The sequence below is a fragment of the Danio rerio genome, chromosome 14 (assembly GCF_052040795.2).
Source record: "Danio rerio strain M-AB ecotype USA chromosome 14, GRCz13ab, whole genome shotgun sequence".
In the NCBI taxonomy this organism is placed as follows: domain Eukaryota; kingdom Metazoa; phylum Chordata; class Actinopteri; order Cypriniformes; family Danionidae; genus Danio; species Danio rerio.
Window position 1 is genome coordinate 34,552,776 of NC_141034.1, and position 24,738 is coordinate 34,577,513.

General features: G+C 35.2%; 2 protein-coding genes and 1 long non-coding RNA gene across 14 annotated transcripts in view; 2 read left to right on the forward strand and 1 right to left on the reverse strand.

The window, feature by feature from the left end:
- slc7a2 (solute carrier family 7 member 2) overlaps positions 1–1,459 on the reverse strand; it is a 22,158-nt gene extending 20,699 nt beyond the window's left edge. For 7 of the 8 annotated variants that reach the window (XR_015506785.1, XR_015506782.1, XR_015506786.1 and 4 more), the window contains exon 1: positions 1,254–1,459. The gene's annotated coding sequence lies outside the window, so the exon portion shown is untranslated. 8 annotated transcript variants of the gene reach the window in all.
- Positions 1–23,449, forward strand: part of mtmr7a (myotubularin related protein 7a) — a 24,370-nt gene extending 921 nt beyond the window's left edge. The window contains 14 exon segments of one of the 5 annotated variants that reach the window (NM_001442108.1): positions 6,167–6,346; positions 10,416–10,538; positions 10,649–10,811; positions 12,274–12,431; positions 12,526–12,654; positions 14,810–14,944; positions 15,021–15,153; positions 16,169–16,278; positions 18,828–18,953; positions 20,574–20,623; positions 20,715–20,915; positions 21,017–21,151; positions 22,102–22,228; positions 22,412–23,449. In NM_001442108.1, coding sequence (NP_001429037.1) covers positions 12,378–12,431; positions 12,526–12,654; positions 14,810–14,944; positions 15,021–15,153; positions 16,169–16,278; positions 18,828–18,953; positions 20,574–20,623; positions 20,715–20,915; positions 21,017–21,151; positions 22,102–22,228; positions 22,412–22,765 — 1,554 coding nt within the window. In that variant the 5' untranslated portion in view covers positions 6,167–6,346; positions 10,416–10,538; positions 10,649–10,811; positions 12,274–12,377 and the 3' untranslated portion in view covers positions 22,766–23,449. 5 annotated transcript variants of the gene reach the window in all.
- On the forward strand, positions 675–6,117 carry LOC147840838 (uncharacterized). Its single transcript, XR_015507619.1, has 2 exons — positions 675–3,267; positions 4,297–6,117. It is a non-coding gene; the product is annotated as an uncharacterized LOC147840838 (long non-coding RNA).
- Positions 23,450–24,738: the final 1,289 nt, after the last annotated feature.

Genomic DNA, 24,738 nt, shown 5'->3' on the forward strand with positions numbered 1-24,738 from the left:
GAGTTCATTATAAAAGCATTACACCTGATGGGTTATACTTAATGAAACACACTTGCACATTTATATGAAGTGTTTAAACTGCTAAAAAAAAACACATTTTAAGACAGTCTCTTTAGATACATTTTGAAAATGTTTTAGTTATATATATTTATACTAAATATAGTAAATAAAATCTTTATATACTGTTCAAATGTGGTCAATAGGACTTTACTCTTCTAATACTTCTATAAAAATGTTGTGATTTCCACTAAAAACATATTTCTGATGTTGACGACAGTAAGTAATTGTATTTGAATGATTTCTGAAGGATCAAGTAACACTGACGTCTGGAGTAATATAATGAAAAACGGATCTTTGCCATAGCAGGACTTTATTAAAATAATATTACCATAGAAAACAGCTATTCAAAATATGACATTACCATTTTGCTGTATTACTGATCACATAAACGTATCAAACATTTTAAAAAAAATTTTGGTGATAGTGTTCACACACCCAAAAATACAAAATACATCTGTAGAAGAGTTTTAAATATTAATATTCTCATTTTTATTAGAGTTAGATATGAAAATTTACACTCAAGCTGCTTCCTAAATAAACTTTTACATTTAAGACATGTGTTTATTGTAGATTTGTCACATTGGGCTGCATGTGACCAAACATCGAGGCATTACAATGGCATTAGCATTACACTGCGTCTATTTCAAACCTGTAAAAGGAGTAAAGGAGGCAAAGATTGACGTGTATAAGGCTGTACCTGTGAGCAGTAGCCCTGAGCGCTTATCATGCTTTATGAAGCCCAACTTGACAGACAACTCTAAAGCTCAGTTACAAAGCTGCATATTTTAAAGCTAAGCCAGACATTAATCTGTGTTTGAGTGAATTAATACTACAGGAACCGGTACATACTTTGTCCATGCAGTTGGCTAGTTTATTTTCAAAAACAGATAACTCAGTTTTTATTTTTGCAAATAGAATTCTTAAAGACATTAGTTAAACTGTCAACAGTGTTTTAAATTAGTAAAAGTGTCAACATTTACTCACCCTTTAAATACCACCCAGTAAATAATGAGTAAATTTAAGTTTTAAGTGCATGCAAAATAAATAAAAAAACATGATTTTTCACATATGAACCAATTAAAAGTAATTCAGTGTATGACTATATGTAAATACACAAGCAATGAGTAATTCATAGTTTTAAGAAATCATCTAAAATAGTGTATTTGATTAAAAATACCAATACTAAAACTCACCGACTGATGACTGACTGGCAGCTGCAGGATCACGCTATGGAAGTAAAGTTCCTATGGCTTTCGCCCAAATACACAGGAACACACCCCCAACCACACACAGCTCTCAGTGATCTCCACTGATTTCTTTAAAAAGCTCACAAGCTCGAAGTCAGTCCTTCCCAAGTCCTGTGTCAAGTTTGCCCCGTCCTTCTTCAAGCTCAAATGACATGTCAGCCCACAACCGCATTGGTTTTACTGCCTACTTTTCTCACTCCTGGTTTGTCTTAACTTGCCCTGCCCCCTATGAGGAGGACTGGTCTGGCAGCTGTGTGCTGTCCCATAGAGGGAGACTTGCACTTCACAAAGAGGGAGGCAATGCTAATATCTCAGGTCAGCAGGGTTTATGAAAAACCTGTGTGTTAATAATGTAGTTTTTTTTTTTTTTTGGAGAAAACCCTCATGCCCAGAGTAAGTCCCAGCTGTCAGTGCACTTACTGACTGCTGATAAATGGTTAAGCAACTGACATTGACAAACATTGAGACAGACAGATCTGTTTGCCTAGTGTAGTTCAGGAAGAGTCGCTAAAAGCATGGGCGCTGATTGGACAAAGAGCTATCACAGGTAAAGGGCTTTAATGGAAGATTGTTTCCCTTATATATAAGCTCATAAAAACAAGGATACTGGGTCAACAGGCCTCTCCAAAATGACAGTAGCAGCCACGTCACAAAGCTGAAACAGGAGAGACTGGGCCCTGGGGTGATTGTCACTCAGTGCTGCATTTACAGAAATAATAAACACAAATGTTCATCAGCTGTTCAACTACTTGTTTTAATCAGCCAATCACATGGCAGCCACTCATGTGGTCAAGACAATCCATTGAAGTTCAAGGAAATCTGCAAATCAGAGGACAAAAAAAATGATTTTGAATGTGGCGTTGTTGTTGGTGTCAGACACTCTGACCTGTGTATTCCAGAAGCTGCTGAACTGCTGGGACTTTCATGCGTAACCATCTGTAAGATTGCAGAGAACTGTAAGATCCAGTGTGTGAAAGCATCTAGTGTGTGGTCGTTCTGTGGGCGAAAATGCCTTGTTAATGCCAGAGGTCTGAGGAGGATAAACAGACTAGAAATGCTACACTAACTCAAATAATCACTCATTGCAACTAAGATCTGCAGAAGATCATCAACTGTATGAACATGCAACAACCAACAGAAGAAGAGCACATCGCTTCCATTCCAGCTATAAGCACATAAAACAATTCATTGAAATTAAACAACACAGGCCTGAAAAATTGGTAACTGCGCTCAAATTCTGAAGTAACCATTGGATGCTAGGCTCGCTGTTTAAGGATGGGGTGGTGGTGGTGTAATGGTGTGAAGGATATAGTCTTGACACTTTTGGCCCCATACACTGTGAAAAAAATTCGATCAACACACTCGATTTGTGTTCAGAAAACATGAAGAAATTTAGTTAACTTATTCGTCGTTGTTTTTTTTTTGCTTAAGTAGATTAAACATAAAACAATTATGTTGTCCCAAATAATCTCAAGATTTGTGTTGTTTCAGGTCATTTTCATTTAAGTAGTTTGAACAAACAGCAAACGTCATTTTTTGAGTGTAGTACAATACCAAAGGTTAGGCTTAAGCCTGTTTTCTTTTTGGCCACAGTGTATCCATCTTGTTATGTGTTTTTCTAACATGATACTGCACCATGTGTCACAAAGCGCAAACAGTTTTTCTGAACAGGACAATAGTTTACTATACTCAAATGGTGTCCACAGTTAATCCTTAATTCATAAGAGTGAAGAATCTGCTGGAACTGAATGTTAATATGAACCACAATCTTTAAACATTTGTTATGTTTCCGGCACTTTGTTGAATTTTCTGTATTATGAATTCAAATCATTTTAAAGTTAAAAAGGTGCTGGTGAGTGATTAAAACAATAAACATGAAGATTTTGGTGAAAAAAAAACTCTCAGTATATAATTTTCCCTAATGTAAAGTCAGAGCAGGTTGTCTGTTATACATTTAAAGGTTCAGGACACCCCGGAGAACTTTTTTTTATTATATATTAACAGATTTGTGTGTGTTGAGCATCAGTTAAGACAATGTAAGCACCTGTCAGCTTTAATTGTGGGGAAAACTGGATAATTTTGAGCTTTTGTCAGCTAATTTCAGCTTCCGGGTTTAAAATGATTTTTAGGGCGGGATCAAAATCGGCGACGTAGCGCAGTACTGCAAGTGCAATGATGACGCGTCGGTTTCTCATTATTATTCAGCGCGGAGCCTGAATATGAGAAGAGCCGGCTGCTTAATTATTCATGAGACCTGCCAGACCTACCAGAGTCAAGCCCGAGCTGTGAGACACGTCACGGACCCACGGCACGGACACACAGTATTTAGCCGTTCATGAAGGCTCATATACGTTTGTTTCCATGATCCACGGGGTTTGTTGCATGTTTTCCCCCGCGATCTTGTCAGGGCCGATCATACAGCAAAGCTGTGTGTGTGCTGCAAGCATTTTTGTCAGGAGAGCAGCACGAGAATTAGAGAATGGCGGACGCTGTCTTTTATCAGGAGTTCGTTCACATTCAGACACATCACAGTGCTGCTGTGTTTGCCTAAATCCTCCAGATTACCAGCAGGACTAATGGTTAAAATAGACAAGTCAGGAGACCTGCTGCACTGAGTCTGCTGGATACGGGGATTGAGGGAGAAGTCCTCATTTATAGGGTTTACATGAACACACTTATCTTTATAATTATATAAATTGTGGTTGTCTGTATATGAAATTACGAATAACAAATGTAGCAGGGCACTAAATCACTGTTCATTTCTTTGCATTTTAACTTTGTAAACTATAAACTCATGCATCTCCTCACGGTTTGTCTCATTTTGTGAGCTAACTGACATCAATAGTTGTTCGCTCACGTTCTCCCCTGCTGGCCACGCCCACTCCTGCTCGATGCTTGCGGAGCTCCACGCCCATTAATCATGCATCTTTTGAAAAAATTCTGAAGTAGACTTTAACCTAAAGTGGGGGGTGTCATGGCCCTTTAATAGCAGATTTCCATTGTGATAACAAAGGGGCCATTCACACAGAACATTTTTTCCGTTTCATTGCACTACTTTCCTATTGTTTTGCTTTGACATTTTTCCACACATGACATGGATCATGGGGTTCAAAAATGTAAAATGTGTGTAGAACTTGAGTTTTTCCTCCCATTCCCCCGCCAGGATCTTATGCTAGAAATCCTTTTGAAGGGTTTAGTCGAGACTTTTGAAGTCAAAAAAGTTCCTTTAAATGCAGGTTTGCATTATCTGCATCACACATTACACATAGACAAAGAATCTAGTGTTCACAAGTCCATTGTTCTTACTTAAAATTGCCCATTTGAGTTGCATTTATGCAGTTTAGAATGCAGCACAGATGCTGAATATAGCCAGAGGTGTTTGTTGTAGCACATGTTTATATATAAAACAAAACATTTAAAAGCAGTTGTGTATATTTAGAACTCCGCGAAACCCTGCAAAAGAGTTTTTCTACAACTTTGCAGAGACAGACCTCTTTATCAGTTGTGTCCATTTCATGCCCATTATCTATCTGAACACCAGTGAAAGCAAATGCCACTCTAAATGAATTGGCAAGTAGGAGCCACCACTGCAAACATTCATACACTATCCAGGGAAACAGCAGGACAGACTCCTTTACTGACATTCAGGGAATGTGGTTTACCGTGGTTGCCAACACTGGCATGGTGTTCAGGCACAAGACCGACCTGATATGAATAAAAGGAATTACTTTAAAACTTTGATGTACTTTGATTACTTGGATTAAATACTTTTTAAAACTGAATTTTTGTTGTGAAACTGAACAGCTTTAGGTTGAGTTCACTGTAACAGCCTCCAAATTGCATTAAAAAACAACTGAATGGACCCTGGCAAACATCTCTCAGCGTTGGTCTGAAACACAGAGGCAGTTTTTGGGCATAAAATCAAGTCCAAAGAGCAGTTGTATTCATCTGCCAATATAGTCCTAAACAACAAAGAGAACAAAACACAAGATGCTTAGAGAAATGAGAAGGAACCTGTTGAACTGTTATTAACTTTTAATTTTCTTAAACCACACTGTCATTATAGGTCAAACAACCGTTTTCCCTAAATGAGAAAAGTTATTTATATAATAAGGGGAGGCATGGTGGCTCAGTGGTTAGCACTGTCGAATCCCAATCCACAGACATAGACATGCGTTATAGGTGAATTGAATAAAATAAACTGTCTGTAGAGTGTGTGTGTGTGCGTGCGTGCGTGCGTTCATGTGTGTGTGTGTGTGTGAATGAGTGAGTGAGTATGGGTGTTTCCCAATTTCTGGATTGCACCTGGAAGGGCATCCGCTGAACATATGCCCAGAATAGTTGGAGGTTCATTGCAGATTAATAAAGGGACTGAGCCGAAAAGAATATGAATAAATGAATATTTTTCATTTCAAGATCCCTCTGCAATTTACAAGGGTCATGCACATGTCCATGGTCAGTTCATCTAATGTGAAAATATTGGTTCTAATGTCAACACGGCTATCCAGCGCTGCTGAAACTGTTTGTCATAGGGACACTCCACACCACTTAACAAAGCTGTCACCAGGAAATCTACAAGTCAATTATTAGTGAGAAGACATGAGGACAGTAGTTGATGGCTACAGATAGGGGAAGGCAAATGCAAAACTGCTGTGCAATCAGCTTTTGCCATTGTTACAAAACCCATACAGCTTTTCCTAAAATGAACTGCCCTCCTTCACTCTTTATCTGCAAGAACAAATAACTTTTATGCAATGTACGTCACTTTGTGCTTGCTTTTGTTTTGGTGACGCATTAAACAGTAAACACAGGCAAAGTTGTTTAGAGTTCACTAACCTGTTAACCATCCTATGTTAAAGGGAGACTGATTGAATCCAAAAATGAACTGAAGCTTACATCTGTGCACTAGAAGATTTTTGGTCTAGACTTGAGTGATCCTGTGCTGACTCTGCAAAAGTTGGATATCTACTGGTTTGTTCTGTGAGAATCAGCATGGGAAACTGATCATCTATAATTTCTAAAAGGAGAATTTGTTTGAGGTAAGACAGCACAAATAGATTTTTCGATGCTTTCTAGTGTATAACATACAGGGAATATGAATATAGCATTGCACGGTGAAGACTGACATACTAACCCAGTATACTCCTTAATGCTTCGTTGATCTTTTTATATTGAATACCAATGTGAAGGCTGAAATGATCACCTGTGCGCAGTGTAATATCTACTTAATGCTTTCTTTATTACAAAAGTGCTCAATTTGCATAATCCTCTTAAAGACAATGTTTCTATGAGAAACTGCCTCAAGGTTTCTTTAGCTTAGTCGATTTTCTATGCCAACCACATAGAATGAAATTCTTTTTTATTGTTACTCAGCCAAAAGTTTTTATACATATATACATTTGTTGAGCTTTCCATGTGAACTAACAATGTCAGGAGCCATAAATAATGTAATGAAGAATAAAAGCTAAAGGGTAAATCCTTAGTTACAGAAACTGGGCCATTAGGTCACAATCAGGCTTTATGGCCATGAGCACTTAAACTCAGGATGCTCCTGCAGGTCTGTTCTTGCCATTAAATGTACGCTATAATGTACTATAGGGTAATATCGATGATATGGAACTTATTGACTACAAATGCATATAGTACTGTTAAAATCTGGGACATGGTGGTTATCAGAGATAATGAGAGAAATGCTTACTAATGCATTAACGTTTTTAGCCACAGGCCTCAAATTCAACAAGCTTTAACAGGAAAAGTAGGAGTTCTTGAAACCCACCAATGTCATTTGTCCTGTGATGTGAAACGTATCATTGTATTTTCAGAGATGTGTGTTATATTTCATCAGAACTATTCTTATTTTTGATGCAAATATGCTTTGTTTATTATCAATTATTTATGCACTGCATTTTTTTTTCATTTTAATTAAATCACAATCTATCACTAAATATGATTTGCAGCAACAAACAAAATCATACAATCAGTTTTCAATATACAAAATAGTGTCCTACCCTAAATATTTTCTTATTCGGAAAGCCATATCACTCATTACCGTAGGCCAATAAAAAAAACATTCACAAGTTTATGATATGTAAAAAGAGATCTAAGTAATGCATCATTAGTTTGACTTTAAAGTAGCTATGGATAAAAACTAGAAAAGTAACAGTAATGAAAAGTTCAACAAGCAGTATTAAATCACAGGGATTAGGTGTAAATTTGTCAAATCAAAGTACTAAACAAAACTGCAACTGTCCGTAGAGGCTCACTGATTAACTCAAAGATTCATTTGACGTCACAGCAGTGTCAATATGTATTCTGTGTAGAGAGAGCGGAGTCAATAAATGTGGAGAGAGAATTTTGACAGATAAGCTGTCTGTGAACTTATGCTATTATTAGCTGTGAACAACTGAAGTGAAGTAAATTGGTGAAATAAATCACATTAAAATTCATTACAGAAAAAAAATAGGTCAAGAAGACCGGACATGAGTCATGTAAGCTAGGTCAATTAAAAATTCTATACAATTAATCAATATTCATTGCTTTCAGTACTTTAAGATGATCGTTACCTTTTAAGCCAAAGCAGTAATAATTTGTGCTTTACAAATTTCTCTGCTTATTCAGTGATGTTAGATAATGATAAAAGAACTTGGCCAGCTATCCTTAAAGGAGGCTCGATTTGGGCTTCAAGCTATCACTTATATACGCACGTGATAATGATTGACATGTCTAAATAATTAGGCTTCTTTAGAACCTACATTGTAAACTTCATTTAAAATGTAATTTACTCTAAATTAAATTGTGATAAAAAGTGGGATAATGTACAGCTTCTTGTTGTTAAACATCTGACCCCAATTGTACCAGCAGTGCACAAATTACACCATAGCTTAGTGATGTAAATGGACCCCAAGTTACAACTTACACACTTTTGCATTGCACCATTAAAATAGACTTCATTGGACTTACAAAACCTCTAGTATGACTTTATGTTCTAGATTAAACAAAAAACGAACAACTTAACAACTTAACAACTTAAAACCTTAAATGTAGCACTACAACACTAGCATAGATCAGACCTGTAGCCGAGGAGCATTCAGGTGGTTCGAAAGACCCAAACCCCAATAATGAAGGTCCCATGCATAAGCTCATGTGTCCTATTTTGACCTGTATAAATCATCAATTGTGAAAATAACTCATCGAAGAAGGCTTTAAGATCAGAAGAATCTGACTAAAGTTGATGTCAACTTTCACTACTGACCTACTGTTTTGTTAGAGAAAACGTTTTACAAGGAACTTTTATTCTAAATCTTGCACCTTGTTCTTGAAAGAAAAAATTCCGAATAAAAAGGTGTCAACCACCAAAAGTAAATTTTAAAGCATATAAAAGTTAATTTTAATACTAATTAGGCTAGAGTTGTTGTTATTCATGAATTTTCAAATGTACTTTTTTTGCAAGAGAGGCTAGAAAAATCAGGACATTCTAAATAATAATAATAATAATAATAATAATAATAATAATAAGTATTATTATTATTATTATTATTATTATTATTATTATTATTATTATTATTATTATTAACATTAATATCATGTATATTTTTTATTATTCAAGTGGCCAAATTCTAACTTAGAATAGTTGAATGTGCAACCCAGTTTGTTATTTGCTTCATAAATGATAATAAAAGGTATTTAAGCTTAAAAATGCCTAATAAAAGGCTACTTAGCCTTAATAGGCAGCTTTTGATTTAAAACTTTAATAGATTCTTTTTTCCTAATGACATATAACAAAAAGGAATACTTATACGTTTTTCATATTTCTTTATTCTAAACCTTTAGGAAAGGTTTTGATACATCAAGATGTATGGTAATGATGGCCACCCGACAAGCTAATCACAAAGTAAATAAAGCTTAAAATGTCACTAAAATGCAGTATTTAAACTTTAAATACTTAACCTGGTAGAAATAGATAATGAGCCTAATAACTGCTAAAAGGTCCACTTTTTGAGAAAAAAAGATCTGCCCCTTTCACCAGACTGGCTTCGGGCCTGTATAGGTGTGATGGGGCTCTGACTTATTTGATTAGGAAATACATGTGACATGAGTGTACTTGAGTACTGAACTACAGAATTTGCACAAGCACCTACACTTCTTTTCCCAAATGCTTTTTAACTGCTGTTTTCTCACTGCAAAATTTTTAGTTGTAGATATGTTCATTTTGTTTTGAGAAAAATGCACAGTGATAACATCCTCTACACAGCGCACGCAGCAGCATGGGGAGATTATCCTGGCCCTTTGGACACTCGCACAGTGCAGCTTCTCTGATGTCCCAAACATCCTATTGCTCTGATCTTGATCTTGAACACATTACTATTATTTGTGTTATATATAAGAAACCGCAATACAGATACAATTAATTTGAGTAAATACTTAAATATTTCAGAGAGATATGCTTGTTTGCTGAAATCATAACGTAATGCGCGCACATTACCAAACTCGTCGGCTTTAGGACCCAGCAGCGGCACAGAGACCATACGGTGAATCATTACAGATGACGGGAGGAGCCATATGTAACCGTATCAACCCGGATTCGAAGCGGCTCAGCGTTTCGGATAATACTTGAAATATTGTTTTGTTTACACGAACACAAAAACACTCGTTTAGCATGACACTAATACGTGTTCCTGAACCCTGATACGCTTCATGCGCCAGAGGTGTGGTGGTCAGAGATGGAGCACATCAGAATGCCAAAGGTAAATGCCCAGCATCATACAATGAATGATACAATGATTCATCACAACAAATCTCTTTTATGTCATGTATCTCAGAACTCTCAGTGCATTGTTTCCACATCCTTGATGGGATATTATGACATTTTATACTCAGTGAGCTCAGTCACTGTGTTCAATATAAAATGAAAACCATAATATTAGGCCTAACGTTACATCTTGTATATATTTTTAAAAAAGGTCTAAAAAGCAGCCTTTTTTTTCTTGTGTGACAACGGTATGAAGATGATTCTAGCATACAGCAGTATCACTTCAGGCTTGAAGGTTTGTTCAATTTGTAGTTCTTCACATATTAATGTGTCTAATTACTTTGTTTTTGTGTCTGCAGGTTGAAAATGTCCGGTTAGTGGACAGAAGTTCCTCTCGGAAATCTCAAGTGGGCACACTCTACCTGACAGCAACACACACTATCTTTGTAGGTAAAGGATCTGAGGACCGAAATGAGCTTTGGGTAAGTTCTTGCCTGCCGTACCACAATATTTTCCTTTTTTCACTAAACATTTGTTCTGTTTTTTAAATGTTCAGTTTTAAGTACTAAAATGGTATATTTGTTTTTCTCAGGTCCTGCACAGTTTAGTATGTAACATTGTAAAACATAAAGCATCACAGAGTGGATACCCTTTATTAATCCACTGCAAGAACTTTCAGGTCATACAGTTTATCATTCTTCAAGAGAGCGACTTGCACAATGTTTACATTTCACTCACACGTCTCTCCAGACCAGGTGCGTCATACATGTTTGCATTGTTTGAACAATATGCAGGATTATTGCAGAAAAATGTATAGTTAAACATTCAAATTGTACCTATAATGCTTTTTCAAAGTCCACTACAATAATATTGTGCAAAGGCAAAAGGCAGTAACTTTGTTGTAGCTGAAAATTAGTTATTGACATTTATCATATATATTTTTGATATTTTTTTAGCTTTTAGCAGCTTCTTTTTGTGGATAAGAATTTTGAGTCAAGAGAGAATTTTTGAGTGCTAGATTTCCATTTCTTGAACAACTAAAAATTGTTTAAGGTTAAAACACTTCTCATAGTATGCACTGCAGCATCACTTCTTTTGTGACAATATAATATTTGAAATAATTAGTTCAAGGATTGGATCTCTAAAAAAAAACCCTACCCTTCTCTGATTGGCAAGATATTTTGTCTGTTTTGATCGGTCAGCACACTTCTGAAATACCCATTACAATATCTGAATTTCAGTTCATAGCATGTGAATGTATGATAAGATGGTAACAGTGGAGTATATTTGACCTGATCCTTTGGGGATTTTATTCAGAGTGGATATGATTAGTCTTTTTTTTATTAGTTACAATTACAGTATTTGATGGTGTAGATATTGTTCGTGGAGAGACACTGGCTGGCATTACCTAAATGTGTTTAAAACAATACTTAGGCTTGTGCAGAGAATAAAAAATGCAGTTAGTTGGAGACAAAGTCATTAACTTTTTAGTCATTAACTGCTATATTGTGGATACACATTTGAAAAAAGCACAATAAGGGCACTTAATCCTTTAAATGCATAAATGTTTATGAAATCATTAATATGCCAGTCTTCATTGGCCCTGACCTATACTGTATATCTAACATTGATTAATCTCTTATTCTTCCAATATGTTAATAAATGTCAAAATAATCAAATAAAATATATGTTATAGCTCCTGGAATTTGGAACAATTCAGTTTAAGCAGAGGAATTTACTATCTTTACTTTCTATATTTACATTCTTAACAATATTAAGTCATACTAAGTAATGGTGAAACTAATGTCATTCAAACTACTGTATTTCTGTTTTGCTGATGATAATAAATAGTTTTATGCATATGCTAATAATGGTTGAAATGTGTCCTTGTTTTATATCTGAAATTGCAAATTTGATGAATTACAAAGAATTGAGCCTTGATCAGAAAACATATTAACACTATTACATACCATATCTTCAGCAACCCCATGCACTTCTTTAAAACAAAAAAAAAGTATTAGGAAATAAAAAAAAACAATTCCCAGCTATATTAATAATATTTTAAAGGTGTATATCTTGCACAAAAGTATGAGGAGGGTAGCAAATAATGTTCCACACTAAGCACTCAATGTATGCCTTTAAAAGGGTTAATATAATATAAAACCTATAGTTCTTAATAAGGACATTATTGTCATGTTTTCTTTTCCTGTCTTGCAGAAAAATATGAAGAGCTGTATTGTTTTTCCTTCAATCCTGCTGTTGACAAGGCTGAACGACAACACTCATGGGACTTTATAGATCTGAAGGCTGAGTACAGTCGAATGGGACTTCCAAATAAACTCTGGCATGTTACCCCAATCAACCGAGACTACAGGGTTAGTACTGTTAATGACCCACCAATACTATGTAAACACAATCAGTTGATTACATGGAGGTTTGTTTATATGCATAACTTTTTTTTTAACACAGGTGTGTGACACTTACCCTGCTGACTTGTTTGTGCCTAAATCCGTCACCCTCCCTGTCATCGTAGGGAGCTCTAAGTTTCGTAGCAGAGGTCGATTTCCCACGTTGTCATATTATTGCAAAGAAAACCATGTGAGTTTGACTACATCTGGTACAGTGTGTCTCCATTTTAACATTCATCTGTCCTTTTTAATGAGGCTGTGGAGAATTTCGTCCTGTTCTTCATATGTCTTTGCCTGCCAAATATTTGGTCGTTCGATTGAGGATGAGAGTTCATGAACATAATGTTCTTATACTATGTATAAAATATATAAATTTGTTCCAGCTTGATCTAAGATTAAACTACAGCTTGATTTACAAATAAAATTTTACTCCAGCTTTGCAGTAAGTTAAATGTTAAGTGGTGCATTTAACATGACAAGGCACTAAATGTGTCATGCAGCATATGCTTGCTTCATTAAATATGACAATAATGGATACTTTAATGCCAAAGCCAGACCTCTTTTGCACCCTCTTGGGTTCGGCTCTCTGTTAAAAGACATTTAATTTCATTGAGGTCAAATATTCCCCCTGGAGTCTCTGTTTTCTTTTGGACACATGAATTCAAACCACATGGAGAGTCTTGTGTGTGACTTCCACATTAGGATCATGACGGTCAGGCCCACAGGGGTCAGTTATAGTTTAATATCTCCCTCTGTTCATGGCTTGTTAACCCCAAAATATGATTAGAACAGTTTCTAAAAATGTAATATTGCAAGCTCAGAGTTTTAAGAGGCCAGGGCCAAATTCTCATGAAACAGCCATACCACTGAGGGGACAGTGCCGTTTAATTTATTAATCAAGCGTGAAAGGATCAAGCTGGAAATGACTCTGATGATTGCATGTTTTCTTGATTGAGCAGCAGTATTTTGTTTGGTTTCATGGGAAGAATGTGATTGAGGTATTTAAAAAAAAAATTTCAAACACACACACATTTCATTAATTACATTTTTAAAAAGTTTATTTATCTATTACTCAGGATAAATTTAATTGGCAATAGTATAATGCATTTTTGCTAGATTTACCAATATTTTGTCTTGTTTAAAAAAAACTATATCAAACATGTATTTTAATGATTTAAATGTAACCCTTATGTTCTGGTTTGGATGTTTTTATCCACTCTGGCGTGACTTTGACTTTCTATGTGTTTCAGCAAATAGAATGATTTTTGGTGACATCTTATTTTGACATATTTTGGGTAAAATAAACATTTAACAATACACTCTGGGCAAGTTAACTACCCTTTTTATCTTTGTGGCTGTTTTTTTTCCCATTGGCTTCCATTATAAACACATTTTTTGATTGCAAATCCAAAACACCCTATTATCAGGCATTCTTGATTGTTGCTGGTTTTCCCTGTGGGGAAGAAGTAAATTTACAATTTTTTTCTGTTGATCATCAGTTGCAGTGCAAAAAAAAGCTTAGTGTGTGCGAGTGTATGAGAGAGACTTTTGCACACTTACCTTGATATGTTTGAGAAAATAAAAAATAAGGCTCTCAGAACATTGTAAACATAGTACAGTAAGTGTATTGATGCATGCACACTACATTTTGCTGTTTTATTCCATAGAACTCCCTATTAAAGTCAGTAACTTTTTTTGCACTGGCTTTTCTAAAGGTTTAATGTAACTTTTTGTTTGTTTGTTTTATTGCTAAGCTCCAAAAATCGAACAGAAATGTAATGTTTCATAAAACTTTTTTACTGATGGACAAAGCTCAATGCACCGACATCAGTAAGCAAATAAAGGCAGATTGGGCTTGACTAGTGTATTCAGCACTGAGGGGTGGGACTCCACTGTGCTATACATGTGATTGTTTGTTTTTATTGAATGAATTATGTATCTCCATTTTTTTATGAAAACAATTATACTGCATTAGTTAATACAATTTAAATAAATGTTTTCTATTTGTTTTGAAATATCAGAAAATAAATTAGGAAATTACCCATGACAACTTTAATGTTATATAGTTTGGTATATTTATCTTCGGCCCACGGCTCTCAATGATATTTGGTTTTTGGCCTTTTATACGAAAAAGTTTGGGCACGCCTGTTCTATACATGCACGTACATATATTTAGTTATTATTTTATTTTATTCACATTTTTACTACATGGACTATCTAATATGAAGAACTACTAAGCAGTTTTGTTTTGGTCTTGTCCTATCTGGCTAGGGTACACAAGAACCATCACTAGAGCACACAGGCAAGCACCTGCTCAAATATTGTCTAATGTTTTCGTTTTGTAGGCCACGATATGTCGCAGCAGTCAGCCTCTTTCTGGCTTCAGTGCTCGTTGCCTGGAGGATGAGCAAATGCTGCAGGCCATCATGAAGTCTAATCCTGGCAGCAGATTCATGTATGTTGTGGACACCAGACCCAAGGTCAGTTCGCTTAATAGAAATATCAATAATGCATATCAAAAAAGACACCATATATGAGAATCCTGTGTATTTCCAGCTAAATGCTATGGCGAACCGAGCTGCAGGCAAAGGCTATGAAAATGAGGACAACTACTGCAACATTAAATTCCAGTTTATCGGCATTGAAAACATCCACGTGATGAGAAACAGTCAGCAGAAACTCATAGAGGGTAAGCAAAACGTTTTCTTTTCACCTTATGAACCAATGTGCTTTCTCTCTGCAATAATCCATCTGTTAGACCAGCTTGAACCAGTATGAAATGTTTTTTTTTTTTGTGAGAAGACCAAGATTTAAGGTTTTATAATATTTATAATAGGGTCTATAATAAAGATATTATTCTGTAATGAAGCAGTAGATTGTACCACAGGAGAGTTTCTTGGCATAGCAGATGGTGTAGAAGGGGTGCTTTAAATCCATCTGGCTTTTATTCCTTGCCTATTTTTGTTTTGTTGACTCAACGATTGGGGAGCCTTATCCGCTGATTGATAAAAAAGCAGGGCGTGAGAAATGAAATCTTCCAGTGTTAAAGAAATAATAGTGGCACTGGGTGAGATAGCATTTTGACCCAGAAAACACTAGGGAGTCATATGGTCGAATAATCATATAGCCGTCCAGCAGAGACTGTTTGAGATCTCATCACAGCACGCTTGATTCTTCCTAGAATGCTCTTTTCCTTGAAATGGAGTTCCGCCATCAACAGCGAGCAGGTTTGTCATGTAAGGTTTGAGCTCTCATCTGGTCTGTTCTCATGGGACGTCACCAGCCCTTATCACACTTGAACTGTTGACATGTCCAAGCTCACAGTGCTCATGGGGAATGTTTATGTTGGGGTGGAGAAGGAATCAACGCCACTTATAGAAATACTAATTTATTTGGTTGTCATAATAAGTAATGAGCCGGAAGACAGGACTGTCATCAAGCCAATTCATCAGAAGTGCATATTTTAAGTAATATAAATAAAGGGGACACTCACAGAGGACACTACAGATTCGCATGTTAGTCACTGGCTTATTTTGTGTAAAGCCAAAGTAAATATTGAGCACTTTAAAGAAGAGGTCTAAAAATAATCCTGGTATCAGTTTCCTACTGTAAATTCTTGATAAAGCTACTGGTTTTCATCATATAGTTAACTTTAGCAGAAAATATGTCTGCATGTTCTCAGAGTGTTTGTTGTCTTTTTTCAGTTTCTGCTCTGCGTTCTCCCTCCATGGGAGAGTTTCTCTTGGGTCTTGAAAATTCAGACTGGTTGAAGCACATCAGATCAATCATGGAGGCTGGAATCTTCATATCTAAGGTAAAAAAGGTTAATTAAATTTCTGTCACTCACCATTGTGTCATTTCAAACCCATGAGAAATATTTAAATCCTTGGAATAAATGAAATTTCTGTGTCTGTTGAAAATCAACTTACCTGATAGAAAACTTGAATGTTTAACAAGAGATCAAAGAAATTATTTTTCAATCTTTTATGACCTGTTTTTAACACATTTTAATCTGTTTTTAATAATTTTTATTATTTGTTTTTATTTCTTATACTTGTCTTTTTTATTCCTGTTTATGTAAAGCACTTTGAATTGCCACTGTGTATGATATGTGCTATATAAATAAACTTGCCTTGCCTAAGTCCAAGTGAAATGACACTTTACACAGACCACCCCTACCCCCTATGACTTTTCAATCATATTTGCTTGACGTGTGATAACCAATGAGTTTCATTCTTGCATGTCAAATCAGCATGTTTCTGCAAAAAACAATTAGGTTTAATAAACAATTAAGTTTAAATAACAATTGAGGTTTAATGCATTTTTATTTAGATTTAATAAACAAACAAATAAATAAATAAATTAAGGTTTAATAAACAATTAAGTTTAAATCCTAGATGAGTTTTCAGACATGCTTGCTTGATGTGTGATACCCAATGAGTAGGGCCAGACGGAATCTGCAGTTGTTTTTTGCTATTTCTGCAAAGAATTTTGGTAATCTGCGGATTTCTGCAGAATTATTTTGGGAGTATCCAGCGGAGTATTATAACTAAAACCCTAATATATGAAATAAAAAGTAATAAATCACTGAATAAAAACTGAATAAATTCAGATTTACACATTTACATAAGTAAATAAACAGAATTAATGATGGGCTAAAAATCTGCAGAAATCTGCGGAATTTAGCGAGCGGAGATTCCGTGTGGGCCTACCAATGAGGTTCATTCTTGTTTGTGAAATCAGCATGTTTCTGCAAAAAAACAATTATGTTTTATCAGTTTAAATTACAGTTAAGGTTTAATATATTTTTATTCAGATTTAATAAACAAATTAATTAATGAATAAATCAATAAATGATAAATAAATAAAAAACATTTTTATAAATAATTAATACATAAATAAATTCAGGTTTAATAAATAGTTAAGCTTAAATCCTTGGAATAAATGAGATTACTGTGTCTCGACTGAAAATCTATTTACCAGATCGAAACCTTGAATGTTTATTGCCCGTTTCCACTGAGCTGTACAGTACAGGTCACTTCAGGCTTGCCTTTCCACTGCTAAAAGGGTACCAATGGTCAGTGCAAACCTCTCATTTATATCTTTAATCTTCAGCAGCACATGTAACCTCTTGTTAGAAAGTAATTCCGTCATTCCGAGTTCGTAATAGTCCAAAAGCTGATAATAATAGTTAAACATGGCAGTTTGTTCATGTTTTAGGTTGCTGAAAGGATCATTCGCTTCTATGTTTTGTCCGGTTTCTCCTTAGTTTTTTTGTGCTTGACTCTTGCATTTATCCGTTTCTGAAAGAATCAGATGTCAGAAGCACTTAAATAATTCTGTGCACATTATTATCATGAGCTCAAGAAATTTGTTTTTTTCAAAAATGACGGTTCCTTTGTTTTTATTTTCCTGGCTTATGTATGCGCTAGTGACGTTTCTCTGTAAACCAATAGCGGTTAGCTGTGTGTCTAGCTCCGCCTTATGGTACCCTTACGTTGTGCTAGGTACCCTTTACAAATGGTACCCAAAAAGTGGTATGGTAAAGTTTGCTTTTTGGTACTTTTTGACAGTGGAAACGGCCATAAAAGCGTACCGAACCATATCACTCAGTGGAAGCAGGCCAAATGACACTGAAATGACACTTTAGACAGACCACCCTTCCCCCGATGAGTTTTCAGTCATGTTTGCTTGACGTGTAATAACCAATGAGGTTAATTCTTACAGTAAAAAACAATTTATGTTTTATCAGGTTTAATAAACGATTAAGTTTAAATTACAGTTAAGGTTTAATACGTTTTTCATTCAGATTTAATAAACAAATGAATTAATTAATAATAATTGATAAATACATTTATTAAATAATTAATAAATGTATTAATTCAGGTTTATTAAACAAAGTTTAAATCATTGGAATAAATGAGATTTATGTGTCTCAGTTGAAAATCAATTTTTACCAGATAGAAAACTTGAATGTTTATCAAGAGACCAAAGAATAAATTCAAGTGAAATGACACTTTACACAGACCACCCCAACCCCACCCCAAGTTTTCAGCCTTGCTTGCTTGACGTGTGATAACCAATGAGGTTTATTCTTGCATGTCAAATCGTTTCTGTAAAACATAATTAGGTTTAATCTCTCTGCTTACTCTCCAATGAAGATTTTTATCCATATAAAAGCCTAAATTATATTTGTGCATTGTTTAGCAAATTAAACTTAAACTGCTTAATTTGTATGATTTAATTTTTTGATCTTTTGAAATAAACAATCATTGAGTGGTTTGGATAAACGAAGGGTGAGGAAATAATGCTATTATTCAGCATCTATATTTTGAACTTATTTCATGTTTCTCACACACTCAGGCTGTGGCAGATGAAGGTGTCAGTGTCTTGGTTCATTGTTCTGACGGCTGGGACAGGACGTCTCAGGTGTGCTCTGTGGCCAGTGTTCTTCTGGACCCTTATTACAGAACCATCAAAGGACTGATGGTAAATAACCACATGCTGCACTAGTGATTTTCCCCCCACCCTTCAAGTCAGTGAGTTCACAGTGTAAGAAGATGCATAACTTACTTAATGGTAAGGATTGACTCTGGCTGGTTCTCTGCTGGAGGGAGGCTGCATCTCTGCTGGAGAGGCTTCATTCAATAGCATGGTCTCAGTTTGTAAAATCATTCTTAGAAATTTACCTTCACGGGGTCAGCATAGAAAGTAGGACATGCTTTCTAGCACAGATTAGTTCTGTCTGGAAAACCATCTCATTTCCTGATGCTCTGAAACAAGGTGGTATGTGTAGAATGATTCTATATGACCCATTTACAGAGAGGAATTTTACCACAAGCAATAATAATCAATAAACAAAATTGCTAAAATTTTCTTTGTTTTAAAAGCAGTTTTGTAAACAGTTCCTATGTATTTAATGGTTAAGACTAACAACATAGTTCTGTGCTAAACTTGGTTCTCGTAATAGATCACATTTATCACAATGTTAGTGACTAGATAACCAACTTGTTTACACTTTTTACAAATTATCCACTTGTACTTTATTCTTATGTATTTTTTAACATTTGAAATTGACGTTTTAATTTTAAACTATCAAATCTTTGATATTTTAAGGTTAAAAAATTTTTAATTTACAATTCATGATTCTGAATTTTTGTTAGAATTTCTGCAATGTGCCACCTAGATCTGCAACTCACAATTTTTTAAAATGTATTTTTTATTGTATAATTGCAAAGCATTTTGTTGTTATTTATTTTTTGTTTTTATTTTTGGAATTTTTAATTACTCAAATGTGTTTTTATCTCAAATTTCCTAAATACAAACTCAAAGTTCTTTAAAGAAAATGCCAGAATTGTAGATAAACTTGCAAACATTACAGTTTTATTCAAATTTTCTTGTATTCCATGGATTTTAAAACCTAAATTTGGCAGTGATCAAGCTTAATGTTTTTCTGGAAACTGTACAATTTTTTATAGGGTTGTTTGATACATTTACTTTAAAAATAAACAGCCTTTATATGAAATCTTTCTAAAATAAAAATCGGTCACTGGTTTTAGTTCCAGGTGAAACTGGAGGCCTTTCTGAATAGAGTTTGCATGTTCTCCCCATATTAGCGTGACCAAATAAGTGTTATAGGTGACTTGGATTCGTTAAATTGTCTGTAGTGTATGAGTGTGTGTGAATTTGAGAGTGTATGTGTATTTCCTAGTACTGGGTTCCAGCTGGAAGGGCATCTGCTGCATAAAACATATGTTGGAATAGTTGGTGGTTAATTCCTCTGTGGTGACCTCTGAAATAAAGGCTAAGCCGAAGGAAAATGAATGAATAAATGAAATTGACCATAGTGTGAGAATGAAGAGAGTGTGTGGGAGTTTCACAGCACTGAGGTTTGTACTTGGCTGCAAGGGCATCCTCTGTATAAAACAATTGTCAGAGTAATTGGCAGTTCATTTCACTGTAGCGATCCCTGATAAAGCAGTGAACAAGCACTAGGAATGAGAGTGAGAGTCTTTTTACTGATTAAAAAAACTAAACAAAATTGAATGATAGTTTAAGTAAAACACTTTTTAAATAATTGTATAATTGTATTTATATTTGCATCTGTAGGTGCTGATTGAGAAAGACTGGGTTTCATTTGGACACAAGTTTTCACACAGGTTGGCCTTCATATTACAACTTATTTTACCTGTTTTGTTGTTATAGTTGAGCATTCTTATTCTTACTGTGTTTTACTTTATGGCTTTACAGATGCGGTCACCTAGACGGAGAAGCCAAAGAAGTGTCTCCTGTTCTAGACCAGTTTCTGGAATGTGTATGGCAGCTTATGGACCAGTTTCCCTGCGCTTTTGAGTACAATGAGAAGTTTCTAATCAGCATCCACAACCACGTTTACTCCAGCCACTACGGCAACTTCATTTGTAACAGCCAGAAGGAGAGGAAAGATCTGCGGTAACTCTCCCGTTTGTTTAATAATATGATGAAAAGTAGTTTCTGTTTGTTGTTTTGCAAGACATTAGAATCTTTTTTTCTGTTTTCACTTTTTTCTGCAGCATCAAAGAGAAAACTCACTCCATATGGCCTTATTTAATGGAGAACAAGCTGGACTTCATGAACCCTCTGTTCAAACCTGATCAGATCCAGAATCAGGGACTTTTAAGGCCTAGCACTGCCCCCTACTGTTTTAAGTATGTCAGAACATCTCTTCCTCTGTGTACTGTAAACTGTTGCTGCGTCCCCAATTCACCTATTTATACCATGCCCTAAAAGTATGTACTTTTTTGATAAAAGAAAAGCATATACTTTTGAGTGTGTATACAAATTTTGGGACATACTACTTCGTCATTAACAGATTATTATGTTGCTTAGTTACATACCCTGTCAATCATCTCAACACATCATCTACATTTCTTTCATAATTAATTACCTACCTTATTGAAGAAGCAGCAGCAGGATAAGCTGCCATTCACAAGTCTTTCATGCAGAGAAATCTCCTCAGGTCTTTTGGTAATTATGCATTTAAAAATTAATATTCAAACAAATCTTTGATATAAGATCACATTGTTCTTGCAGATGAAATATAACACAGAAATTTGGTTTAATTATGTTTCAGTTGGATAGATATTGATTAACAGTCAATCAAACAACTTTACCAATGCCTCTCTACTTGACGATTGGTCTCGTGTGTCCGTCATGCTTATAGTTTGTTTACACTTTTTACCCAAGTTTGTAGTTCTAGTCAAATTCACATCCAACGTGCAATGTATTGTGGGCAATATTAGAGGGTAGTGTATGGACGCTTTGGAAGTTTTACAGGAAATAGTAAATAATCAGGGAACCTTTGGCATACTCTTTTCAGCATAGTATAGTATGCGAATTAGGACGCAGCTTTGTTTTTTACAATAATTTTAATGTGATAGTACATGTTTAGGTAACACTTTGTTTTGATCTTCCCCATCCGTCATACAAATAATTTCAATTCACTTTTGTTTTTAAAAATAAAAAGTGAATCTTTTGGTAAAGAATATATACAGTTAAAGTCCGAATTATTAGCCGCCTTAAATTATTAGTGCCTGTTCATTTTTTCCCTGTTCCCATTTTTATTTATGTCTGTTTGTTGTGTCTTTTCTGAGTTTAGATACTGGAGGAGGTTGTATAATCGATTTGACCGAGAGTTGCACCCACGTCAGTCTGAGCTGGATTGTCTGATGGCAGTAAAAGACGAAACGCAGCAATTAGAAGAAGAGATGGCTCTCTGTGAGCAGGTTAGATGTTGTTTTTGTATTTTACACAGAGATGATAATGGTTTCATTTTTATTTCATTTTGAAAACTGCATTAAAATGTAAGCATTTTCTTCCAAAAGCCCTACTTTTGAGTATATGATATAGGAATTTTTCCTTTACATTGAAAGTTATGTGATTGAATTTTATTTTTTTTTTTTTTGCAGAAACTGGCTGTTCTAGATAAGGAGCGTGCAAAAATTCTTTACATGCAAAAGGGTGTGTTAGAGAGCAGGCAGGCTCTTTGGTCGGTACCTTTAGATGTAAGTCTGGCCAATACACCTCAGGATTACCTTGGTGGTTTTATAGGTGGTGCTCCCAATGTTTTCACCTCACAGCAAGGAGAGAAAGAAAGCATAGAGTTTAGCCTGTTTGGAGACAAACCAAAAAGTTCAGATGCTGAAAATAGCGACCAGGAATCAGGAGTAGCAGATTTCAGCTGCCATTCTTCTGGCGAAGAGTCTTTGCCAAGTGAGGACAGTGTGAAAGACTCAGACGAGACTGGACACAACAGAGCCTGAACAAATGCAAGTCTGCAAAAAGCAAACACTAATGTGTCTAATGTATGAGCAAAGTGAGGGAGTGGGTATTTTTAAATTATGCAAAGATATTGGACCATCTGGATTATGTGCCTCATGTCATGTGTTTGGCACTACAGAAGCATGTCTCTGTCTGAATGTGTATTACGGGTGTTCCATATAAAGAGGGATGTTTTATTCTAATATATATTTATAATTTCTCATTAGCATGGAATATTTCAAACATTAAACACCTGTGTGCAATAAATGTTCTCAATTTTTATTTCTTTTTTGCACTTTATGCACTTGAAAATATCCAAAGCACGTAAAAAAAAGATTTTTTGTGTGAAATTGTGATATTTCAATCTTCAAGTCTGCTTTAAGTAACTTATTTACAGTGGTTTGTTTTTAGCAGATCTAAAACTAAGAGCTTGGCACATATTGTCAAAAACAAACTCAAAGAGCCAAAAGAAAATGACCCAATAATTACAATTGTGATTAATATTATTGATATTTAATAAATCATGCTTTTTGTGGTTAATGGAATTTATGTTATAATGTACTCATTTTGAAGGAATATTGGAGACAATTCACAGATTATAGTGAATAATGCTTTAACTTATTTACATGTTTCTCCCAGCTGTGTGATGTTGATGTCCATACAAATAAAGGCAAAATTAAAAGAAACATTTTTGATGCTCATCAATTCAAGCTGGAACAGAACATACAGACATGGATGGATGGATGGATGGATGGATAGTAGGCAGGCATGAGCCGTTATATTATTCTGATGGTATGATAACCTTGGATTTAAAAAAATCATGGTATTGTGATTACTGCTCTTAAAAATGCATTATTTTAAAATGTCTATTTATAATTAGGCTGGCTTGTGTAGCAAGCCAGACTATTGTTATCCTATTTTTCTTCTGAGACTAAAAATTAAACTCTATCTCCTCCTAGAGCTTTTAAGCTATGACCACCAAACTCACACCAGACCTCCAAACTGGTCTGACTCGGGTTGCTATATCTTTTCCGACTGATCCGACTTTCGGTTTTCCGAAAAACGTCCCGGGACCATCGGAAAAATCCCATTGACTTAACATTGGACCAATCTTTGTGACCTCATAACTCTGCATCAGACTGTCCTACAGACTTCTAACTGGGCTCATTTAACTCAGACTACCTAACTGCCAATAACTGATGAGCTTTTAACTTTCTGGCCACACCCTAGCAACCACTTTTGGGACCCTAGAAACTGTCCCATAGACTTCCACTGCAAAAGACTCTCATTGACTTTACATTGGGTCAAACTTTGTGAGCTCATAACTCTACATGAAACTGTCGCACAGACTTTTAACTGGGCTCAATTAACTCAGACTACCAAACTACCAATAACTGATGAGCTTTTAACTTTCTAGCCACACCCCTAACAACCAGATACGGCACCCTAGCAACGATCCCATAGACTGCTATTATAGAGGTTCAGACTGATATCGTCATGCTGCAGTGTGATAGAGACATGTGTTGCTTTTAACTGTTCATACTGGCAAGAAGCTTTGATACATCATCAGTCTAAACTGTCAATCAACTCCATAGCAACAAAACAGACTAACCTAGCAACGATTTAACAGCAGCTATATCTTAGTATCAGAACATCTTAGAGAAGCAGGGGTTGGCTTGTTTGACTCATGCTAGCACACCATCTATCTATCTATCTATCTATCTATCTATCTATCTATCTATCTATCTATCTATCTATCTATCTATCTATCTATCATGCTAATTAATGCTAGAATCACCTTTTCATACTTTTTAAAACTGTTTAAACTAAATAAACTATTATCATCAGGCTTTCACAAGCCTGCCTCAAAGTTTGTCCTCAAACTTTAAGAATCTAGTTACAAATGTTTCTTTACAATTTAAAATAGTATCTTTGGATACCTTTTCTGCTGGAGATACTGTTGTCCTAAAAAAAA